The 17,843-nt window shown below is 40.9% G+C and overlaps 1 protein-coding gene across 1 annotated transcript in view; it reads left to right on the top strand.

The window, feature by feature from the left end:
• The window catches only part of LOC124621796 (AP-2 complex subunit alpha), a 340,383-nt gene that overhangs the window by 241,931 nt on the left and 80,609 nt on the right, over positions 1-17,843 (top strand). Inside the window, exons 8-12 of the mRNA XM_047147228.1 lie at positions 7,811-8,130; positions 10,093-10,230; positions 10,330-10,512; positions 10,698-10,829; positions 16,382-16,579. Of these exons, the coding sequence (XP_047003184.1) occupies positions 7,811-8,130; positions 10,093-10,230; positions 10,330-10,512; positions 10,698-10,829; positions 16,382-16,579 (971 nt within the window). The remainder of the gene's footprint in view (positions 1-7,810; positions 8,131-10,092; positions 10,231-10,329; positions 10,513-10,697; positions 10,830-16,381; positions 16,580-17,843) is intronic.

Genomic DNA, 17,843 nt, shown 5'->3' with positions numbered 1-17,843 from the left:
ATTACACAAACATTATGTCTGTTACCATTCTGTTAAACTTTTGTTAGTCTCCTCTCATGGTTACCTAATGGTTCATTCACACTAGTACTAAACTGACTAATGTTAGTTTCTAGGTTAGTGAGTTTACTAGCCACTTGTGCTCCAAACTTGGTACACATGCCTTTCGCTTCTTTAATTTTACTTTCTAAGACAGCATGGTTAAGCTCATAGTAATTTTGTACATGTTCATAAATTTTACCCACTTCTAAATTTACACACTCTTTGAACTGTTCACTATTCTCAGCAACCTGCTTAATCTAGGAAGTTAGTTCATTTTCCACTGTTACAATTGCAGCATTACATCCTTGCCTGACCTAATTAATATTGCCCAACAGAGTCAGATCATTTTTCCATGATTCCCTCAAATTCAAAAATTTTGTTTTCCATTTTGGATTCCATTTCTACAACCTCACTGTGTAACTCATTTATATCCAAACCTAGTTTATTCATTTTAGTATCAATGTCAGAACTTACGGTTTAATTTCTGAACCCATTTGACTCATTTTGGAATCCATATGACTCATTTTTGCGTCAATATTTGGTCCCATTTCTTTCATATGCTGGAGAATATTCACAAACATATCTGAAACACTGCTTTTGTTTCATCAGCAATTGACACTGGTTCCTGTTTTGTTTTAGGAATAGCTACTGACAGATATTTAACACCGACTTCTACCATGCTCAAATCATTTTCTTGACCAGAATTAGAAGGTAATGACTCTGGCAAATCACTGTCATCTGCTTGTGATAAATCAAAACTGAAGTTTCCTATCATGGAATTATCTACATAATCTACATATCCTAAATCTGCCTTTAGTTTTTCACTTACTAGTTTCTGATTACTTTGTTCCAAAATACAAATTCTTTGAATCTCTCTCACACACACACACACACACACACACACACACACACACACACACACACTGAAGGAGAACACTTATCTTTGATCTTGACCGGTTAACTGCTCGGTGAGACAAATCTGCGGGTCTGAACTCCAGGCTCAGCATACTAGTACAGAATACGGGTCCCCGCATCCACCACGTCTCCAACTGCTCCGTCCATCTTGTTTACTGTAGTACTGCTGCGCCGGTCGATATTCTGTTGTCAGCACGTCGTCTGCTACAGTGCACCGTCCGTTGTTCTCGCTGCTGTTGCCGAAATATGCAGCCTCATTCCACTCGTTGCCGCATTTTTGATTCACATTGAACTGCACACGTGTCTACTGGCCAACAGTCAGTTCCTATTTTCACACCCGTGTGATTTCTTCATGGCACGAGTTTTCCAATACACTGCTGTGTTTTTTTTAAATAACTTCCGATCCATACGAACTTTAATACTTTCAGATTTACCCGGCCGATCGGCACCAATTGCGATGGAACTGTCCCTGAAGCATGCTGCAAATTGATAGTCACCTACCTCAGACCGGTGTCTGCTTAGTGTCCCTTCACTCTGCAACATAGATACTTACAAGGTGATGAAAAAGCAACATTGATGAAAACAGCACATAATATCTACAATTACTGAGGTTGCGTAAATCTCATTATGATTGTTCCTGTAAATATTCATAATAAATTTTCGAGTGGAAAAAGGAATACTGATCTTCATTGAAAGTTCAGGAATCTGGTAAAAGTAGTTTTTATTTTCTTTGCTTAAACATGTCATCAGCCCACATTCAGTATGCAAAACTGTGTTAAAAGTTCCCAGTTTATGTCACACGTAAAGCAGCAAGGATTCTCCTAAGTCCATTCTGAGAATAATCACGCAAATATACAGTCACTTTCTACACATAACGTTGATTTCTTACACAAGTCATTCAGTGGATTTCTTTCACAAAGATTGCTCGCCAAATATATTCTGTAGTAGAACACAGAACATCGCCATGTGGCATTTTCTAAGTCCAACAAGTCACACGCTTATATCTCCTGAACAAAATATTCCACAACTCTCAAACTTTTACAAAATGTTTGTAGCAACAAAAGTTACCATTACAAATCCATCTGAATGCGAAGGACCGAACGTTTCTTCATCTTACACATTTTATGGACACACACACTTAGCATGACCTTCGTGTCTCAAAAGCTAGTCCACGACTCTGTCAACGCTGTTGCTCACAGCGCATATACTACTTGGTAGAGTGCGGGAGAGACTTCACTCTGATTGGTTGATCAAATGAACAGCCATTCCGATCAATCTTTCAAGATCATATTCGCGCGTAAACTGTTCTGAGCCAGTCATACATCAGATTCTTTGGCGTGACCTTGACAAGCAAATTATTACTATAATGTTTATTAATTGAAACTAAATGAAAATTAATCTTGAGATAACTTTAGGAAAACATTACTCTACAAATAACTATTCTGCCTGTCTTCGTACAAAAAAAGTACACTTGCACATTTATCATCAGCAATGTGGGTACAAAGATAAACTACTATAGTTCCTAACTGATTTAATTCTCTAAGTGTCAGTTTTTGGTATTTTAGGTAATTTTCTCTAATTTTGAAAATACCCCTGCCAGAAAGCGGAGATTTTGCAACCAGCGTCCTTTTAATAACAGAAGGTTACATGTTTAAGTTTTATCAAAATTGAATAATATTTAGTATCTTTTATTTAGATTCTTAGGGGGGGGGGGGGGGGGGCCTTGAATATTCTGTCACTGGAACTGACACAAGTAGCACTTGCTCCCATATGTTATAAATTGCAGCTGTACCCTAAATAAATGCTGGGCAGTGTCAGCAGTCAATGCTTCTTGCCACTCAGCACTGCTCATACCCAGCACTTGCAAGACTCCAACCTTCCTACTCAAGCTGTTGGTCTTGATGAACTTTTTGCCTGGTTTATATACCATTTCATTCCCCAAATCACTTTATTTCGGAGCCTATTGTATTAATCAACTAAAAGAATCCTTCATTCCCAGCAACCACTTCAACACTGCATGGCCTGTTGCAGCTTTAATTTTTTTTTTCTTACACTGGTAACAATGGATATAAATGACACCATATATGACAGCCAACACTACCTCTTCTGTTACGGAATAATTTCCAGTTTATTTAACTGCCTCGAAGCATATTCCACCACATGCCCCTTGCATCCATATTTTGGCTGCAAATTTATCCAGTTGCCTGATTGCTTGGGGTCACATGATAAAATACCCTCTACTCAATATTTGTAAACACAAAGATCAGATTTGTCTTTAATGCTGGTTTTAAATTCTCAAATGCAAACTGACAACTGGCAGGCCATTGAAATTTTGCAGGGGTAATTTATGCCCACCTTCGGAAAATATTGACCTCTAGTCAGTTAATACGTTTTTTAAAATTTTGAAAAAGAATTGTTTTTAATGAATTCTTTTGCCAGTTTCCATTAATGTTTAGAACTTTTCATTTAAACTAACTCAAAAATTTAAGATATGACTTTCCCCACTGAAAGTCATATTCAATATTTTCAGGTTTGGAACCTTACTTACACCTCAATATCGCTTTAAAAATTACGTTGTGAGGAAAAGCAAACAACAGTTATAATAAATTTTGCACTTCCCCCCCCCCCCCCTCCCCCTGATGAGGGCACAAAATACACCCCAAACTTTGGTAATGTGTGTTATAGAAAAAGTTCTGGTATTTCTATGGTTAACCCCTGTACTCCTACCAATTTTGAAACAGGGCAGGGGGAAGAAAGTAGTTGGGAATGAAACGTAGGTTCTCTGCTGCCTAGCCAGATGTCTCGGTCATTATGCCAGTGGTGCCTTCATTGCGCAGCAATTACATTATGGGTGCATAAACATTTCTAGGAAAATATTTGTTTTTAATGAACTCTTCTGTCACTTTCCATAATTGTTTTAAAATTTTCAGTATTTTTGTGGACCCCATGTAGGATGATGGTGTCACTTATTTATCAAACTTTGTTAATTCAGAGTTGATACTGTGTCGTGAACTTTAGGGGTGGTTTTCCCAAAAATGGTGGGGGGCGGCTGTCTTAGTCTTTCATTTTAGATTGTACCTGAGTGACCTGCCATAAATGAGCCGAATCGGTTGGCCGTGTCTGAGGCCTTCCCCTTGTCAACTGTTAAACATGCTGGATGCAGTCCCTTGAACATTCCCTCAGATGGTTGTACATGCCCTTCCATGTGAACATAAACCATGCACTGTTTTGGTTTCGACTTCTGAGCAGTCCATCTAACAGTCCTCGGAAAGTAACTGGTGCATTTTTGAGACCAAATAGCATCAAACAATTTTGGTCTTCTGGAACCATTTCCAACTGGTGATAACCACTTTCTAAACCCATCACAGAAAAAATCTACACTGACCCAAGTTGTCTAGTGTCTGTTATTTTCGGTGTAGGATATGCACTGGCAATAGTTCCTGTGTTGAGTTACCAGTAATAATAATATCAATACTTTTTTGTACCAGCAAATAACTTCTTCGGAATTTTTAAAATGGCTGCTGCCCATGAACTATCAGTTTGTTCAGTAATGCCGTCAACAAACAGATGAAATGTTTCATTTTTGGTTGTAGCTGCATAGGGATTATGAACAGCATCTTGCACACTGGAGCATTACCATCTATTGGTATTCTACATTGTGTTACTGTTGTGAGTGGTAACAGTACAACACGATTAAACAGAACTGCAGATTGTAGCAACAAAGCTTCCATCACTGTTTTCTCTCTTCCCTCTAAATGCTTCATCTTCTCAAGTAATACACATTCACTGATTTGCTTCTGGCACTCAACCTGTTCAGATATTCCTCATTAGGATGTCCAAGGTGGCAGTCAGTAATCCATTTGGAAGGCTCATCTCATCCTTGCCAATGTTATCTACATGTACTAGAACCACATAGTCCCCCATCCCTTTCTCTTATGCATACAAACAGTGTGACGTATCTACCTCAGCATTGCACTCTGGCAGCTCTAAAATTCATAACATCCCACTCAGTAGGTTAGTACCCAATCTCACCAAAACTATGTTGTCATATACCTCTCAGTACTTTACCATGCAAACTGAGCTTCAGTGCACGTATCTGCAGTTTATTTGGTACCTACTTCATGATTGGTAAGTTCGATAGTACACTGTGGAACGTCAATTTTTGCATAATGTTTATCCAGAAATTGTAGCCCTAAGATCACACAATACCTCCCACCAATTTGTAGCAACCACTCCATAAATTCATGAAAATTTCTTGCTCAAGCACTGAAAGTCAGCAGTATTGACCTCAGTGGCGTCACATCGTTGACACTTATTCCATGGAACCTATATTGTGGAGACTTAAGTCTCTTCCTACCTAACAGATCCAGACTACCTAGTGACATGTGAGCCCGTGTCCACTCAAGATATTTCATTCCATTTACTAGACCGAACAAGCAGCACTCCACACCATTTTACTGGGATTGATGTGTGATGATTGACAAATCCCCATTGACATTTAACCAACATTTGTCCCATGACTGTGCATTCTGCATCTTATTGTGATAGTCTTGTGTCCAATGCCCCATAACACCGAGATTAATGGCATTGTTTCATGACGTAGCCCATACACCCAAACCTATAGCATTTCACTTTGGAGGAAAATGTGCTTCACTTATCATGTCTTCAAGCCGCAGTGTTGAACTTCAATTTGTATAGCAGTCATAGTAGTGGAAGCTAAGTCCCTTGGTTTTTCCATTCTTCACCTTCTTGGCATATCCGGTGGAAGTCCCCTCAAAATACATCCAGCTCCTTGTTTGCTTCTTTCTGCAGAAAAATTGTCTGCTTCCATGTTTTGCATTAACTCATTTATTTGCACGGTAACTTTCCTAATTCTGTCCAAAATGCTCCTACTGCCCAATTCCATAACTGTGGTAAACCATTGCGTCCTAGCACTCTTCCACTTGTGGTCATGTTGATAATCCCCCTTTGTAAGCTGTTCAAATGTCAGTGCTTTATTTAATCCTTTGTGATGCATGGCATACATATTCGCATCTCCAATTTATCGTACCTTGGCCATATACAAGGGTCTCATCTGAAAAATTACGTAACTTTCAGATCACTAACAAACAGTGACACATTCTCAGTTGATTTACCCAAAAAGGAGGATTTACCAGATGAGCTGCAACAGGATAACAGGGATAGGTACATGTACCAAAGCTTTTGCCTCTACTGACTTGGCATGTGCATGCTCATTAATGACTGGCAGAACCCTTTCTTGCTTCTGCAATGTGACAGTGGTTTGCTCAAATTCTGCTCTCTTAAAGCTTAAGTCACTTCCTGCATCTTCGCTGTCCATGTTCCTGACATTTGTGCAACCTCTACTTGACAATACAAAAAAATGTGAGGAACAGCCACAAAGAAATACAGCCAAGGAAACTGCTAGACTAATCTGTGCATCCTATCATGATCCAATGTGATCCAGAGCACTGATGTGCTTAATTGCCAAACCTTTTGCATGTGTTGCCTTCCTTGTGGGTTTAAATGTCTACAAACGTCCTGTTTACTGGTCATCACTGTAACACAGAAATCAGTCAGAAAAGTGTGTCACAGTCCCATAATGCTGATGCAAGCTGTGGCTGAAGTTCAGATGCTGGACCAGATACCCTTCAGACATCAGACCCAGGGGTTTCATGTTAATTGGTTGTTGGAGACAGGTTGAAATTAGTATGTTATGGACCATTACCCAAGAATGTGGGTGTCTGATGGCTTGGTGAGTGGCTACCTGTCAGTCATCCTGGTAGGCATTTCTGAACCAGCATAAAAGAACCAAACATTTATTATACACTAACACACACATAATGCAATGGCTTCCCAGATTGCACCATGCAGCAAAGCAGTAGTTGTGTACATCCTGCCAGGAATATGCGTGGATGCTGTTGTGACAATAGGGGCAGCACAAGGCTGCTGAGGTGGCGAGACACCTCTGGCATCAGCTAAGCTGCCAGTGACAGTCACCAGTCCTGACTGCAATGTGTGGAGTTGTGTTGAGTCACATTATGGCACTCGGAAAGGAGAGGGACCAGCAGCAATGGAGTCTGGCCACAGGAGCAAGAGGTGGCCAGTAGAGACTACACACCACTGTGTTGACAGAAGATTGGCTGCACATCTGAGTTCATAAGGTTGGCCACAAAGTGGCTTGCTGATCGAAGTTGCCAAAGTCCTCCTCATCAGACTCTGCGTAGACTCGGTATCATTACTGAAAAATGAACAATATTTATACAAGACTGGCATGTGCTTGTTAAGCTACCATGCTGGTTTCTTCACTCTAACTCATGTCGCAGTGGCCTGGACTCCAGGAAATCGGGCCATCCAAGTAGTAGCCTTCATTGGCTGTGAGGTGAGGTGAGGTAATAACAGGCTTGTCGTACTCCTGTCATATTGGGATATCAGTGGATTCCTCGTGTTGAAATTCCACTTCACTTTTGTGGCTGGAATTACTTTCCTCTGCTTCTTGCGTGGCCTAGGAAGGTGCCTGAATTTTTGCTTTGCTGCCCTAAATATATTATTTCACAACACAACATTTTTCTTTGTAATCTGTTTTCCAGCCACAACAAAAGAAATTTTGCGCAGTAGTTAGATGCATGCTAATGAGTCTGTCTTAAATGTTGGGAGGAGACATTGTGTCTGTATTTCTTTGTATGCACATTCATTTAAATTTGGAACTTGCTCTGTCTTTTCTTTTAAAATTTGTATGTTGTGAAAAGCAGAAATGCATGCAATATATTGGATTTAATGTGTGTGCTTCCTTATGCACAAGCGTATTTTTTATGATTAACAATCACTTTCATGAGTTCTTCAAATTTAATATTTACAGAGGACCCTGGAGTACGTGGCCGCCTAAATGAATGTCTTGAAACAATATTGAACAAGGCACAAGAACCACCAAAATCAAAGAAGGTGCAGCACTCAAATGCAAAGAATGCAGTGTTGTTTGAAGCTATCAGTCTCATTATTCATAATGACACTGAACCAAATCTTCTGGTTCGTGCATGTAATCAACTTGGTCAGTTCCTTTCAAACAGAGAAACAAACTTGAGGTACCTTGCCTTGGAATCAATGTGCCTGCTTGCCACTTCTGAATTTTCCCACGAGGCTGTTAAAAAGCACCAGGAAGTAGTAATTTTATCAATGAAGGTGAGATTGCTCATTTGACACTGAGTAATATGTGGTAAGTCCAGTCTATGCAATGAAAAAGTGTGTGCGCATAGTATAATTGGTATTACATTTGTAGTGTGATTCAGAAATAGCCTTTTGATTCTGTTGTAGATAACTGGATTATAAATATAGTTTATGAAATCTTTGTTACTTAAATGTAATTTGGTGGTGATGGTGCGGGTGGGGGATGCAGTCTTCATACTGTAATTAAAAAAGTGGTGTGGTGACCATTTCACAGAATGGTAATTTCATCATGTGTTACTTCTCCATAGCAGTTACATCATTTGGTGGATCTTAAATTGAGATGCCGAAAATGTTCAGAGCAACAGGCTTATGGAGAAGACATTCATCATTCTTAGTGTTTAATTTATGAATTGATGAGGATTACTCTTATTTCTCCATCACAAATAAAATTGACTGTTGGGGTGTGCAGCCACAGCTAAAAGCTGTTATAAAATTACCTAAATGTCAATTGCCCAACCAAAAGTGAAACAGCGCTGCATTCGCTAGAAGTATTAATAATATTAATCATATCTCAGAAAGACACTCTCTCTCTCTCTCTCTCTCTCTCTCTCTCTCTCTCTCTCTCTCTCTCTCTCTCTCTCTAACTAATCAACTAATCTCATGAAAACTGTGAAACTTCGTACTTCAATGTCACCTCCTTGCATCCATACGTTTTTCATAATGCTGATACCATTGTTCCATGGCTATGAACGCATCTTCGGGAGTCTGGTTTGACCACTGAAATATCACTGATGCAGTAGCAGCATGGCTAGTGAATATGTGATGAAAGAGGGCATGTTTCATTTCTGGAACATCCAAGTCACTAACAGCCTGATCAGGTGAATAGGGAACATCAGAAATCAGATATGTTGTCACAAAAAACTGCAGAGGCACATTTGCCTGATGCGCTGATGCATTGTCTTGTGAAAAAGCACACATGCACAACTTTCCTTACCATTTTGGAAGAAGCTTGCTCTTCCAAACATCTTGCTGCGACACTTGTCACAGTAGGGCCCTTTAAAATGCAGTGAGTGAGAAGAGTAAGGATTATACTGTTGCTGTACCAGAACATGGCCACCATAATTTTTTCAAAAATCTTTTTTGTGGTTGAGTGGGTGGTTGGTTGGTTGGTTGGTCGGGTGGGTGAGTTTCGCTTCCACTGAGGTGATTGATGCATGGCTTCAGGATTGAAAAAATGCACCCATGTCTCATCCCTTGTTACAATTGACAAAGAGAAAATCATTTTTGTGTTGTCACTACACATTAACATTGCCTGACAACATGTTAAGCATGCAGCCTTGGGGTCGGTTATCTGTCAGTGTTCATGGCATGCTCCTGGATGTCATTTTTCATATGTCTGATCTTTATGCAGGATTCTGTATGCAAACCCTACAGAAATTCCAGCTTGGAGCTGAGGTGTGCCACACTCATTTGGCAATCCTCCAAAACAACTTTGTCCACTTGCTCAGTTGCGTTGTCAGACCAACCAATGCAAGGCAGAGTGTGTCTTGGATTGTTGTCACGTGACATTCTGACTTCTTTGAACTGTCACGCTACAAACGCGCATTACATACATCCAAGACAACATCGCCACATCTTATTCGACTGGGGATGAATTTCATTGAGTGTCGCACAACTCAAACAAGAGTAACACAGTCTCATAAGAATGTTGTTTTCATCATGTTTCTGAAATACATTGACATTAAATATTATACTTGAAAATGGCACAAAAGTTGAAGTTGCAATTGTGAAATAAAAAGTTACAGATAAGTGAGCATGATGTCATGTTGTGGAAGTATTAAAAAACTGTAATTGTTGTACAATTCAGGTGTGTGTGTGTGTGTGTGTGTGAAGTTGTATTTTGGAAATTAGACTTCTTTAAAAATTTATTTTGAATAGTTTAGATTAGTGTAAAAGTATTGTAACTACATTTCACAGATGGAAAAGGATGTATCAGTGCGCCAGCAAGCAGTTGACCTGTTGTATGCAATGTGTGACAAGAGTAATGCTGAAGAAATAGTACAGGAAATGCTAAACTACCTGGAGACTGCAGACTACTCAATCAGGGAGGAAATGGTGAGCACATGTTTCTTGTACTGATAGATCGGTCCAGAGAAAATTTTATGTACTTCAGTATACTAATACAGTTTCTACCAATCACGAAATTGTTTACAGGTTTTGAAGGTGGCTATACTAGCAGAAAAATATGCTACGGATTATACATGGTATGTTGATGTCATACTCAATCTTATAAGGATAGCTGGTGATTATGTTTCTGAAGAAGTCTGGTATCGTGTCATACAGATCGTTATTAATAGGGATGATGTGCAGGGTTATGCTGCTAAAACTGTTTTTGAGGTAAGATCCTCACGGAAGTTCACATTAGTAAGTTACAGAATAGAAAAATTAGATCTGTTTTGATAAGCCATATCATATATTAGTCTCTACTGTTAACAATTTTTCCTCTTTTGAATTGGCAGAGAATTACTTTAATTTTAATTCATTTGTGAAAATTTGCTATATTTTCTGTGAAATTGTCACAGGCACTTCAAGCACCTGCTTGCCATGAAAATATGGTAAAAGTTGGTGGATACATTCTTGGTGAATTTGGAAATCTGATTGCTGGAGACCAACGCTCATCACCCCTTGTCCAGTTTCAGTTACTGCATTCTAAGGTAAGTTCTGAAAATGCACATACGTTCCACAAATTTTGTACTGTGCATAACAGAGGGTACATCATAATTGTTAATTTGCCCCTTTCTTCTTCCATTTGTGAATGAACTCACGGGGTGGCCTTGAAGCTGTGGATTACTACTTAGTCCACTGGACTTTCCCACATTATGTCCACAATGACAGAGCCAAATAGTGAAACCACTAACAGCCTGAGTCAAGACAATGTCGATTGCCTTAATTTAGTCCAAATGGATGTGCATCTGAAACACGGTGACAGTTGTATAAACGTCACTGATGGGAGATAAGTTTTGTTCTTACAAGAGGAGGTCCCCAAGGGTGATATTGAGTTTTTGAAACCATCTGTATGATGATTTGGAGTAGGGTCTGAGCAATCTCACGAGGCAACCATTCACCATAGGGGGCCGTAGTTTGGAAGTAATTGATGAACAAAAATTCCAAAATTTTTTGTGGTGTTTCAGGTCCTTAAAACTGACAATTTTTTGTGTGTGTGTGTGTGTGTGTGTGTGTGTGTGTGTGTGTGTCATTGTAGCATAGCAGCTAGTGGATTAGCCTGCCTTGCAGAACATTGTGGATTGAATCTTGTCAGGTACTTAATTTTTTTAGTTTTAAATGGTTATCAAAATGGCTTTGATCATTGTTTTTATTCAGTTAATTGGTTTAGACATAATTCTTTAATACACTCCTGGAAATGGAAAAAAGAACACATTGACACCGGTGTGTCAGACCCACCATACTTGCTCCGGACACTGCGAGAGGGCTGTACAAGCTATGATCACACGCACGGCACAGCGGACACACCAGGAACCGCGGTGTTGGCCGTCGAATGGCGCTAGCTGCGCAGTATTTGTGCACCGCCGCCGTCAGTGTCAGCCAGTTTGCCGTGGCATACGGAGCTCCATCGCAGTCTTTAACACTGGTAGCATGCCGCGACAGCGTGGACGTGAACCGTATGTGCAGTTGACGGACTTTGAGCGAGGGCGTATAGTGGGCATGCGGGAGGCCGGGTGGACGTACCGCCGAATTGCTCAACACGTGGGGCGTGAGGTCTCCACAGTACATCGATGTTGTCGCCAGTGGTCGGCGGAAGGTGCACGTGCCTGTCGACCTGGGACCGGACCGCAGCGACGCACGGATGCACGCCAAGACCGTAGGATTCTATGCAGTGCCGTAGGGGACCGCACCGCCACTTCCCAGCAAATTAGGGACACTGTTGCTCCTGGGGTATTGGCGAGGACCATTCGCAACCGTCTCCATGAAGCTGGGCTACGGTCCCGCACACCGTTAGGCCGTCTTCCGCTCACGCCCCAACATCGTGCAGCCCGCCTCCAGTGGTGTCGCGACAGGCGTGAATGGAGGGACGAATGGAGACGTGTCGTCTTCAGCGATGAGAGTCGCTTCTGCCTTGGTGCCAATGATGGTCGTATGCGTGTTTGGCGCCGTGCAGGTGAGCGCCACAATCAGGACTGCATACGACCGAGGCACACAGGGCCAACACCCGGCATCATGGTGTGGGGAGCGATCTCCTGCACTGGCCGTACACCACTGGTGATCGTCGAGGGGACACTGAATAGTGCACGGTACATCCAAACCGTCATCGAACCCATCGTTCTACCATTCCTAGACCGGCAAGAGAACTTGCTGTTCCAACAGGACAATGCACGTCCGCATGTATCCCGTGCCACCCAACGTGCTCTAGAAGGTGTAAGTCAACTACCCTGGCCAGCAAGATCTCCGGATCTGTCCCCCATTGAGCATGTTTGGGTCTGGATGAAGCGTCATCCCACGTGGTCTGCACGTCCAGCACGAACGCTGGTCCAACTGAGGCGCCAGGTGGAAATGGCATGGCAAGCCGTTCCACAGGACTACATCCAGCATCTCTACGATCGTCTCCATGGGAGAATAGCAGCCTGCATTGCTGCGAAAGGTGGATATACACTGTACTAGTGCCGACATTGTGCATGCTCTGTTGCCTGTGTCTATGTGCCTGTGGTTCTGCCAGTGTGATCATGTGATGTATCTGACCCCAGGAATGTGTCAATAAAGTTTCCCCTTCCTGGGACAATGAATTCACGGTGTTCTTATTTCAATTTCCAGGAGTGTATTTCTAACCGTTTGTTATATCATTTTAATCATTGTATTAACTTTTTCATTTACTCTCATTTTCTTCTTTCTGTTGTTCTGTTTTTGTTTGGAATCTTTGTCCATTTAATTTTAATTATTATTTGTATTATTTTCAATTTCATTTCTTCCGTTTCATCATATTATATTTTTGTCCATGTTGTTGCATTCATTGTTACTATTCCTCATTTTGCACAGTTGTATATGATCCATTCTTTGGTTTAAATCTTCATTTGCATTGTCTTGTCCATACTGCAACAGGAATTTGTGTTTTAAATGTTTGTGTGACGATAACTATCCGAAAAAATGTGCATGTTGTCTGTAACGAGATATGCATTTTTTACACCATACCAGAATAAATAGATTATTTTGTCTTTTGTTTTTTAACCAATAGATTAGCATTTTGTGATAGGTAAATAAAAAATATTACCAGATTCACAGATTCCAAATGAAAACAATGGACAGGAAGAAAAAGTAAGAGCAAATGAAAAAGCCATTGTGATGATCAGTGATGTGATAAGGGATTAGAAATTTAAATAAATTACATTAAAACCAATTAATTCAGTGAAAATAATCATGAGCCATGTCAATAACTATCCAAAATAAAAAAAATCTTGAAGCACCTGAGAAGTATTGAACCTACTAGCTTCTGCATGCCAGGCTCAGCAGGGTGAATGACAGCAGGGCTGGATACCTGGAACACTGACCTGCATTGTCATATAGGTGGCAAGCAAAGCCTTCTTCAAAGCAAAGAAAATCACACACACACACACACACACACAAAAAAAAGCAGGTACACCTCACGCACATGTGAGCGCTATTTCCAGTTGCTTTAGTTGGAACGTAACTATTGCATTGAACAAAAGTAGCTATTGGTAATGGAGCAGGGGAGAGGGAGTGATATTACAGTGCCGGTGGGGTTTATGGGGGAGGGGGGGCAGAAGATTGCTATTTAGCAATGTGCGTGTGGGGTCTGCCGTAGTACGGTAGAAGGTGTCAGGACAAGGCTCAAGCAGCATTGGGAAGCTGTGGGGAGGGGGATTGGAAAAGGTGAGCAACAGAGAGGGGAAAAGACTGGTGGATGTGCTGGCAGAGTGCGAGCTCACTGAGGGTGAAGGGACATGAATTGATTATTTTACAGGACAAAGAAGGCACAAACTCTTAGGTGAAGGGTGTGGGTGCAGTAGGTTATTGCAGGTTGAGGCTGGGATGATTTCAGGAGCAGAGAATGTGCTGCAAGGATAACTCCCATATGCATAGTTCAGAAAATCTGGTGGTGGAGGGGAGGATCCATATGGCCCGGGTTGTGGAGCAGACATTGAATTAGAGCATGGTGTTAAGCTGCATATTGTGCCACTGGGTGGTCCACTTTGCTTTTGCCTGCAGTTTGGCAGTGGCCATTCACAGTGATAGACAGCTGGTTCATAATCACACCAATATAAAAAGCTGTGCAGTGATTAGAGCAGAGTTGGTGCATATGACATGGCTTGGCCTCTGATGGGTTGGGACAAGCCTGTGACAGGACTCGAATAGGCAATACTGGATGAGTGGATTGGGCAGGCCGGGTAACTGGGTCTAACACAGAGATGAGGTCCCTGTGGCAAGAGACTGGGATTGGGAACGGCATACAGACGGCCTCGGATGTCGTGGAGATTGGGTGGGTGACAGAACACCACTTTAAGAGGGTGAGAAGAATATTCAGTGGGAAGTCCCTCATTTCAGGTCACAATGATAGATAATCAAAGCCCTGACGAAGGATGTGTTACAGTTGTTACAGTTCAGGTTGGTACAGGTTGACAAAGGGGGTGCTGCTTTGCAGTTAGTTTTTTGGGGGTTGTGGAAGGATTGTGGGGGTGTGCGAGGATATCACAAGGGAGATCTGTTCAGTCTGTACGGAGGTTAGTGCCTATCAGTGAAGGGCTTTGCGAGACCTTCAACATACTGTGCAAGTGAGTCCTTGACACTGCAGATACACCATCCCCAGGCAGCCACGCCCTGTGGGAGGGATTTTTTGGTGTGGAATGGATAGTAGTTCTCGAAGTGTATCTGCAGTGACTAAAACTCTTTTGCCCAGTATGCTGAAGATGTTAGAAAGGCCTTCACAGATGGGCACATCCCCAAGACGTAGTCACCAGATTTTCTGTGCCATATCTCTACATACCCACAATCCTCCCACCACCCCCTAGTGCCAGCTGCAAAGGAGCACCATCTTCAATTCACAGTACCATCTCTAGACTGAAATGGATTGGAACAGCTGAACCACAAGCTTCAACAGGGTAGAGGGAATACATAGCACTGACCAGGGATCAAAGCCAAGCTCTTAAATTCACAGTCCATTATTTTACCACCGAATCACATATTCTTAAAATTATTTAGAAATAAACATAACTTTACTAATTGATATAAATGTGCTTCTGGTTTTGGTTAATCAATGTGCAGTTGTCATAGCAATTTTAGCTCGTGTTTGAATGTTAGTATGTTAGTCTAGAGAACATTTTGTTAAAGGTACTCAATCAGTTATTTGCAGCTGTTAAACTCCGTGTGCTTGGTGTTCATTTAAAGTAAGAGTAATTACTATTTCTTACTCTTGTGCTAAATGTCTGTGAAATGTCAATAAACTTTGCGTATCAGTTACATCTCCTCCAAAAATTTGTATGGGAGCAGTTACTATATAAACTCATTACTTAGCTGGTTGATATTCTACTTAACCTGACCTTACAGATAGAAAAAATTCTTCACTATTTACTTCTTTTCTGCTTGCATTTATGCCGAACAAAATCCTTTCTTTTGTAGTGTAATGAGGTTGTCAAATGAATGCAATTCTACTTGATTTGATCCCCAAAATTTTGCTAGTCTGAGTTGATTCTAGTTCATGATGGAATAATCTGGGATTAACATTAATACAATGCTACTTTCAGAGCTCAACCTTGTCAGAGCTGATAATTTTTTTTTTTTTTTTTTCCAAATCTAAGGTAAACTGCTACATACATACAGTCAGTCCTAAACTCCCTGAGAACAGAGCAAATGCTAGCCTTCTCTGCTGTAACAGTCAACACTTAACTATCCTTCAGCTCTCCCCCCCCTCCCCTTCCAGTAATCAGCGGTCCTTCCACCTCGCCTCTCTACATGTGATACAATGGATCATTCCATTAAACATCCATAAATAAGATTAGGTTTCCAAATTTGATAACTGTGACTGCTTCTGGGGACCAGTCACTCATACAGCTGTCAAACATTGTTGCATGTGTAGTGCTACCACTGTATTAGCCAGCAGTTTTTCAATAAAATTAAAAGTGTGACAGGCTCTTATCATTACCAGTAATGTGAAAATTTTTGTATGTGTTTTGTTTCATGAATGTGATCTTCACTATTCAGTATTTTCCATTTTGTGAATGTTTCTCACATATGTTCACAGTATCATCTCTGTTCACCAATGACGAGAGCACTGTTGCTCTCAACATACATAAAGTTCGTGAATCTCTTTCCTGAGATAAAGCCACAAATTCAGGAAGTCTTCAGGCAGCACAGTAATCTCCGCAGTGCAGATGCAGAACTGCAGCAACGAGCATCAGAATACCTCCAGCTGAGTATAATTGCATCAACCGACGTTTTGGTAAGTTTGTTAAGGACTCAATTGACAACATTAGCTCAGTTTTATACAAGTGGTGCTACTTCTTATGATATGATAAGATTCGAAAGTCGTGGGATAGCTTAATCTCTTTAACAATGAAAGAATCTTAAAATGTGTTCAAAGAAATGCTAGAGTAGCAATAACGATAAACACTGAGTTGACATGAAACAGCAACACTTCTGATCAATGTAACAGTTTTCTATGTGGCTCTTGGTCTGCCATATGTGTAAGAAGATTGTCAATATGGACAATGGCAGTTGCTACTTGCCAGAAATAATGAACAGCAACCACTATTCTGAGCAGTTGCCTCAAAGAGATATTGTGCAGTTTACACAATGTCACCTGAAGCAGAGTGTCTTACAATAAATTGACCTGTTGCAAAAGCCTAGAATATCTTGGAGTAGCTATTAGTTCAAGACTGACATTTAACTGAGCAAATACATGGAGTGAACATTTTATTTCGATCCCATCTCACCAAGAAGTAATGTGAGTAGATCATAAAGGGCAGTTGTATGCCACATTAGCCTTGCACGTTACTGTACTTAGGATGTACTAGACAGCCACCATCCTTACACAATATTGACAAGCCATCAGCTCAACATTGGCACACAGTGAAAGGTTGATAATGGAGGCAAGTGGATTTTAGGTGGTGACTAGGTGCTACTTGCACATATAGGTTATAACTGTACATACTAACTGCTTTAGTTACACCTTTGTCATTTATGAACAATTGCTCTGTGATGCTGACAAATGATGAAAAAAAAAGAATGGGACTCCAGTGCATACATGTGACCCTCTATGTCTACAGTTAATTATGATTATGGGATTTTCATATATGAAACATTTGTGGGGTAAAATCTTTGAGCTCCAATGTCTATGGAGAACAGAGTGTTCATTTTTACTAATATGAAGCTGTTTACAATTAATGCATTGGACATCATACTCATATTGTGCTGGCAACATCAGAGCCAATGTGTTAAACTACTGTACACATCTCATGGAGGAATTATTTCCAGACTATGATGTGTATTTTACCACATTTAGTCATCCCAGACTTGACAATTTTCAGTACTATTACACAGTTGCATGTCAAAATTGGATAGCATATCTGTGCTCAGTTTGCCTTCCTACATCTGTATCAACATGGAAACTTGTGTAGGATACTGTGACTGTAGTCACCTGTGTCACAGAATTGCTGCAGCACCACCTTCTGTGCCAGGTTGTTGCTGTACGGGTGATAAAGCTG

This window comes from Schistocerca americana, chromosome 7 (assembly GCF_021461395.2).
Source record: "Schistocerca americana isolate TAMUIC-IGC-003095 chromosome 7, iqSchAmer2.1, whole genome shotgun sequence".
Lineage (NCBI taxonomy): Eukaryota > Metazoa > Arthropoda > Insecta > Orthoptera > Acrididae > Schistocerca > Schistocerca americana.
Note: the sequence above shows the minus strand (reverse complement) of the source record. Positions and strands in the feature narration are given on the sequence as shown.